General features: G+C 62.7%; 1 protein-coding gene across 1 annotated transcript in view; it reads right to left on the bottom strand.

Annotated features, from left to right (window-relative positions):
• Positions 1 to 6,074, bottom strand: part of LOC113961838 (pre-mRNA-splicing factor ATP-dependent RNA helicase DHX16-like) — a gene marked incomplete at its 3' end in the record, with an annotated part of 7,593 nt that extends 1,519 nt beyond the window's left edge. The window contains exons 1-7 of the mRNA XM_027672520.1: positions 5,834 to 6,074; positions 4,881 to 5,140; positions 3,864 to 3,999; positions 3,337 to 3,393; positions 2,368 to 2,622; positions 1,271 to 1,489; positions 275 to 463 (exon numbers count right to left, since the gene is read on the bottom strand). Coding sequence (XP_027528321.1) covers positions 275 to 463; positions 1,271 to 1,489; positions 2,368 to 2,622; positions 3,337 to 3,393; positions 3,864 to 3,999; positions 4,881 to 5,140; positions 5,834 to 6,049 — 1,332 coding nt within the window. The remainder of the gene's footprint in view (positions 1 to 274; positions 464 to 1,270; positions 1,490 to 2,367; positions 2,623 to 3,336; positions 3,394 to 3,863; positions 4,000 to 4,880; positions 5,141 to 5,833) is intronic.
• Between the last annotated feature and the right edge of the window lie 858 nt (positions 6,075 to 6,932).

Raw genomic sequence — 6,932 nt, 5'->3', positions numbered from 1 at the left:
CCCAGATCTGAACCAGCCCCCCCAAAATGGAACAGATCCCAAAAAATGGAACTGACCCCAAAAAACGGAACTGACCCCCCAAAATGGACCCAGCCCCTGCCTCGTGTACCCCTGGGGGGAAAAGGGGGTCAGGACCCCTGAGTGACCCCCCAACCCCACAACCACACTCCCCCAAAATCCCCTCCAGCCCCTCCATCTGCCCCTATCACCCCCCTAACTTCCCCTTAGCCCCCTAAATCTGCCCCCAGCCCTCCCCAAATCCCCCCCGAGTCACCTCCTCGTGCAGGTACTGGGGGATCTGGGTGGTCTTGCCCGAGCCGGTCTCTCCCTCGATGACCAGGATCTGGTGCTGGGCCACGGCCGCCACCAGCTCGTCCCGGAATGGGAAGATGGGGAGGCACCGGCGGCTCTCCCGGGCTGACTGACGGCGCCTCTCCAGCTCTGACACCTCGGGGGGGACCTCCTGGGACCCCAAAAACCCCACAGGGTCACCAGGGGACCCCAAAAAACCCCACAGGGTCACCAGAGAACCCACAGTGTCCCCAGTGCCACCCCAGTGTCATCTACAGTGTCCCCAGTGCCACCTCAGTGTCCCCCCAGTGTCCCCACTGCCGGCGCTTCTCCAGCTCAGACACCTCTGGGGGGGGCCTCCTGGGACCCCAAAAAACCCCTGGGTCACCCACAGGGTCACCAGTGTCTCCCCAGTGTCCCCAGTGCCACCAGTGTCACCCCAGTACCACCCCAGTGCCACCAGTGCCACCCCAGTGCCACCAGTGTCACCCCAGTGTCACCCCAGTGCCCCCCAAGTGTCCCTCCCGTCACCCCCAGGATCCTCCCCATCACCCCAAATCCACCCTAAACCTCCCCTAAAAACCCTTCCATCACCCCAAATCCCTCCCAAACCCCTCCCCATCACCCCAAACCCCCTCCCACCACCCCCAGGACCCTCCCCATCACCCCAAATCCCCCCTAAACCTCCCCCAAACCCCCTCCCATCAACCCAAATCCCTCCCAAACCCCCTCCTATCACCTCAAACTCCCTCCTACCACCCCAAATCCCCCCTAACCCCCCTCCCATCACCCCCAGGACCCTCCCCATCACCCCAAACCCCCTCAAACCCCCCCTAAATCCCCCCCAAACCCCGTCCCCTCACCTCTGGTGGGTTTGTTCCCTCGAGGTGGGCTGTGCTAACGAACTGCACCATCGCCCCAAATCCCCCTCCCATCACCCCAAACCCCCCTCAAACCCCCCCAAACCCCCTCCCCTGACCTCGGGGGGGTTTGTTCCCTCGAGGTGGGCTGCACTGACGAACTGCACCATCTCCTCCTCCTCCAGCAGCAGCTCGTAGTCGCGGGGGGGTCCCTGCAGGGCCGCGTCCTTCGCCCCGAAACGCAGCACGGCCGCCCCCAAACGCTGCTCCTCCCAACGCTGCTGCTCGTCACGGGGGGCCAGGGCCTCCTCACCCCCGGGTTGATCATCCTCTAGAACCTGGGACATGAGATAGAGGGACACTGAGACCCCAAAACCTCGTGCCCCCCCCGGATGATCCTCCTCCAGAACCTGGGACATGAGATAGAGAAACACTGAGACCCCAAAACCCCATCACGGGGGGTCACAGCCTCGTCACCCCCTGGTTGATCATCTTCTAGAACCTGGGATGGGGGAATAATGGAGCTGAGACCCCAAAACCCCGTCATGGGGGGCCAGGGCCTTGTGCCCCCCCAGCTGGTCATCCTCCAGAACCTGGGATATGGGAATAATGGAGCTGAGACCCCAAAACCTCATCCCCCCCCGGCTGATCCTCCTCCAGCATCTGGGAATGGGGACAGAGGGACACTGAGACCCCAAAAAACCCCCTCGGGGGGGGCAAAGGGGGCCTTGGGGGGTCCCGGGATTGTCCCAGGGGGCCAAGGCTCCGTCCCCTCCTGGATCCACCTCATCCAGCCCCTGGGACACGGGGACAAGGGAGCTGAGACCCCAAAACCCCAAAACCCAAAAGAAAAACTGCGGGATTCCCACCCTCCCAAGCCCCCAAATCCTGGGATTCCCCCCCAGATCCCGGGATTCCCACCTTTCCTTGGGTTTCCTCCGGGATGTGGTATCTGGAGCTCTTCCCCGGGCGCTCCCTGTCCCCGGTCCCTTTGTATTCCCCAAATCCTGCCGTTCCCACCCTCCTGAGCCCCCCAGATCCTGGGATTCCCACCTTCCCGAGCCCCCAAACTCTGGGATTCCCACCTTTCCCCGTGTTTCCTCTGGGATGTGGTATCTGGAGCTCTTCTCCAGGCGCTCCCTGTCCCCAATCCCTTTGTATCCCCCAAACTTTGGGATTCCCACCCTCCCAGGCCCCCAAACTCTGAGATTCCCACCTTTCCCCGCGTTTCCTCTGGGATGTGGTATCTGGAGCTCTTCTCCAGGCGCTCCCTGTCCCCGGCCCGTTTGTATTCCCGGGCCAGGTCCCGGAGCTGCCGTTTGTATTCCAGGTCGCGACGCTCCGGGGCCGTCAGGGATTCCTCCCCAAACAGGAATTCCTCGTCCTGGATCTCCAGCTCCAGCTCCTCCAGCTTGTCCCGCTCCCGCTTGGCCAGGTATTCCCGGCGGGAGCGCTTCCGCAGCTCCGGGATCTGCGGGGGAAAACCAGGAAAATGAGGGGAAATCATGGAAAAGGGGTGGGAAATGAGGGAAAAGGGGTGGGAAATGAAGAAAAAGGGGTGGGAAATGAGGGAAAAGGGGGAAAAGAGGTGGGAAATGAGGGAAAGAGGTAAGAAATGAGGGAAAAGGAGTGAGAAATGAGGGAAAAGGGGGGAAAAGAGGTGGGAAATGAGGGAAAAGAAGTGGGAAATGAAGGAAAAGGGGTGGGAAACGAGGGAAATGAGGGAAAAGGGGGGAAAGGAAAAAAAGGAGGGAAAAGGGGTGGGAAATGATGGAAAAGGGGGGAAAAGGGGTGAAAAGGGATGGAAAATTAGGGAAAAGGGATGGAAGGGGGTGGGAAATGAGGGAAAGGGGAAAAGGGGTGGGAAATGAGGGAAAAGGGGGGAAAAGAGGTGGAAAATAAGAGAAAAGAGGTGGGAAATGAGAGAAAAGGGGTGGGAAATGAGGGAAAAGAGGGGGAAAGGGTGGGAAACGGAGGAAAAGGGGTGGGAAATGGAAGAAAAGAGGTGGGAAATGATGGAAAAGGGGGGAAAATGAGGGAAAAGGGGGGAAAATGAGGGAAAAGGGGGGGAAATCGGGGAAAAGGGGGGAAAAGGGGTGGGAAATGGGGGAAAAGGGGGGAAGGGGTGGGAAATGAAGAAAAAGGGGTGGGAAATGAGGGAAAAGGGGGGATTTGGGGAGCCCACCATGGTTTTTTGGTCCTCCTCGGCGATTTTGAGGCGTTTTTGGGCTTCTTCGTAGGCCTGGAAAAAGAGGAAATGGGAGAAAATTGGAGGAAAAGGGGAAAAGGGAATCCCAAACCCACCCTGGGACCCCCAAACCCCTCCTGGGACCCACTCAGGGATCCAAATTCCCACCCAGGGACCCCCAAACCCACCCTGGGACCCACCCAAGGATCCAAATTCCCACCCAGGGACCCCCAAACCCCTCCTGGGACCCCCAAAACCCCTCCTGGGACCCACCCAAGAATCCAAATTCCCACCCAGAGACCCCCAAACCCCCCCAGGGACCCCTCAAACCACCCCCAAACCCACCCTGGGACTCTCCAGATGCTCCCTGGGACCTCCCAAAACCCGCCCAGGGCCCCCAATTCCCACTCGAGTTCCCCAAACCCCTCCAGGGACCCCTCAAACCGCCCCCAAACCCCTCCTGGGACCCCCCAAACCCCACCTGGGACCCCCCAAACCCCCCCAGGGCCCCCCCAGACCCCCACCTTGGAGTCAGGGCGTGTTTTCCGGGCGCTGTCCCGGCGCCGGAGCCGCTCGGCGAAGGCGTCTCGTTCCTCCAGGTCCCGGAGCCGCTCCCGCTCCGACGCCTCCCACTCCTCCTCCTCGGGGTCCACGGGGGGCCTGGCCGGGGGGGGGAGGCACGTGGGAGACCCCAAAAATGCAAGAAACCCCCCAAAAAATCACACCGGAAACGAACGACCCCAAAAATCCACCCAGGGACCCCGAAAAGCTGCTCAGGGAACACGAAACATGAACCTGGGGAGGTTGAAAAGAGCCCAAAAACCCACTCGAGGATCCCAAAAACCCACTTGAGAACCCCTAAAACCCACCTGGGGACACCAAAAACCCACGTGGAGACCCCAAAAACCCATTCAAGGACCCCAAAGGGACCCCAAAACCAACCCAGGGACCTCAAAAACCCACCTGGGGACACCAAAAACCCACCCAGGGACACCAAAAACCCACGTAGAGACCCCAAAAACCCATTCAAGGACCCCAAAGGGACCCCAAAACCTACCCGGGGACCTCAAAAACCCACCTGGGAGGGGTTTGGGGGAGTCCCAGGTGGGGTTTGAGAGGTCTCAGGGTGGGGTTAGGAGGTTTGAGGGAGGTTTTGGGGTCCAAGGTGGGGTTTGGGGGGACCTGGAGGGGGATTTGGGGGGTACCAGAGGGGGTCTGGGGAGTCCTGGGGGATTTTGGGGGGTCCCAGGTGAGGTTTGAGGGGTCTCAGGGTGGGGTTAGGGGGTTTGAGGGGGGTTTTGGGGTCCAAGGTGGGGTTTGGGGAGTCCTGGGGGATTTTGGGGGGTCCCAGGTGGGATTTTGGGGGGATTCTGGGGGTTGTTTCTGGGGTTTCAGGTGAGTTTGGGGGGGTCTCGGGGACACTGAAACGAGGGCACCCCAAGATCCAGGGGGGCCCCTGAGCACCCATAGGACCCCCCAGAGCCACGAGGGACCCCCAGGACCCCCCAAACCCATGGAGAGACCCCCCCATCATCACTCACGTTGGTGACCCCCCATCGCCACCCTTGGGGGTCCCGGGGGGGCTCTCGGGGGACTCCGAGCGCCGCCTCCTCCTCAGGTGGCCCCTCCTCCGCCGGGGGCGTGGCTCCTCCTCCCCCCGGCGGGGGGCGTGTCCCGGGGCCGGCCCCGCCCCCTCATCGTCGCTCTCCACCAATTGGTACCTCTGGGAGCGTCGCTGCAGCTCCAGCGCCGCCCGCTCGGCCGCGCGCCCGGGGGGCTCCCGGGGGGCTTCGCGGGGCACCTGCGGGGGGAGGAGACAACGTTAGGACACGCCCACTGGACGTAAGACACGCCCACTGGGTGCAGGACACGCCCACCGGGTGGCCACGCCCAGCGACGCTCCAAGAGCTCTGATTGGGCGATGTGTAAATTGGGAGGGGGGAGGTGGCAGTGTGGACCCGCCCCCTTCATTTTGGCTCCACCTCTGAAGAGTGTTAAGTCACGCCCCCCCTTTGTGGTTGGCCACGCCCCAACATTCTTTAGGCCACGCCCATCTGCAGTTGGCCCCGCCCATACCATACTTTAACCCCCGCCCCTTTCTGATTGGTCACACCCCTTCGTGCTGGTTCCACCCCTTGTCCTTTAAGCCACGCCCAGTCAGTGGTTGGACACACCCCTTTTTTTCGCTCCGCCTACATTTGTCTTTAAGTCACCCCCCATCTTAAGCCACGCCTCCTCCACATAAAATTCACACCCCTCATATCGCTTCTCACAAGCCACGCCCCCTAGGCCTCCCTCACCCAATCCCTGCACGAACCGCGGCAAAGCCACACCCCTCCAACAATAAAACACGCCCATCATTGCCCAAGCCACGCCCCTTCCACCTCAGGCCACGCCCTCTCCCCCTCCCACCGCCACCCCCTCCCCTCACACCGAAGCTCCGCCCACGCCCCCTCAAGCTCCTCCCACCTCCCCTCATGGCGGCCCCGCCCACCTTCTCCCACAGCTCCCTGGCGAACTCCCGCACTCGCGGCTCCTCCACCCGCAGCGCCTCCGTCTCCCGCAGCCGCTCCAGCAGCTCCTCGGTGCTGCGGCTCCGCCGCGCCAGCGCCACCAGGAAGGCGGGGACGTGGCGGGCGCTGAGCCCCAGCAGCTCCTGCAGCTGCCCGGACACCCAGCGCTCCAGCCCGGCCATGGCCGCGGCCGCCATGACGCCGCCTCCTTCCCGCCCTCCTTCCTTCCTTCCTTCCCGCCCGCCCCCCTCACGGCTCGGCCAATCGGCGCGCGGCGCGGGCCGCCCCTTCCCGCCCCCCTCGCCCCGTCAGCCAATCGGCGCGCGGCGTGGGCCGCCCCCTCCTGGCCAATCGGCGCGCGGTCCCGTCACTCCGCATGCGCAGTTCCCGGTTTCCCCCTGACGGAGCCGCGCGCGTCTTCCGGTCTCTCGTAAAGCCACGCCCACTGATAAAGCCCCGCCTCATAATCAGCATAAACCACGCCCAGCCGACTACAGATAACCTTATTAGCATAAACCACGCCTCTTCGCGGTCAGGCCACGCCCATTCTCCGCTCTACCGTAATGACGCGTCAAGAGGCGCTCCCTCTCTTTACCGTAATATCTCGTTAAAAAAGCAAATTAAAATATAAATGCGCCGTTTTCCCGCCACCGGCGACCCCCCCACGGGTGTCACCTCCCCCCCCTTCCGCTAAGAGTCATAATTAGCGATGTCACCATTTATTGTTGTGGGACAGCATCGCTGGGGGGGTTGGAGACACGGGGACACCCACCCGGGGGACACTGGGGACACTGGGGACACTGGGGTGGGGTCCTGGGGACACTCAGGTGACACGGGCGTGGCTCCGGTGGGTGTGTCCTGGTTGGTGGGCGTGACTCAGGTGGGTGCGTCCTGGTTGGTGGGCGTGTCCTCTCTGGTGGGCGTGTCTCGGGTGGGTGTGTCCTGTTTGGCGGGTGGGCGTGGCCCGGGTGGGCGTGGCTCAGGTGGGCACAGGAAGCGCCTCCTGCGGCCACAGGTGAAGCAGCGAAGGACGATTCGGGGCTGGCCCCGCCCTAAGGGGGGGGACAGGGGGGGTCTGAG

The sequence above is a fragment of the Neopelma chrysocephalum genome, unplaced genomic scaffold (genome assembly GCF_003984885.1).
Source record: "Neopelma chrysocephalum unplaced genomic scaffold, ASM398488v2 Primary Assembly neopelma1_97395, whole genome shotgun sequence".
Taxonomy (NCBI): domain Eukaryota; kingdom Metazoa; phylum Chordata; class Aves; order Passeriformes; family Pipridae; genus Neopelma; species Neopelma chrysocephalum.
This window is presented reverse-complemented; position numbering and strand designations above follow the sequence as displayed.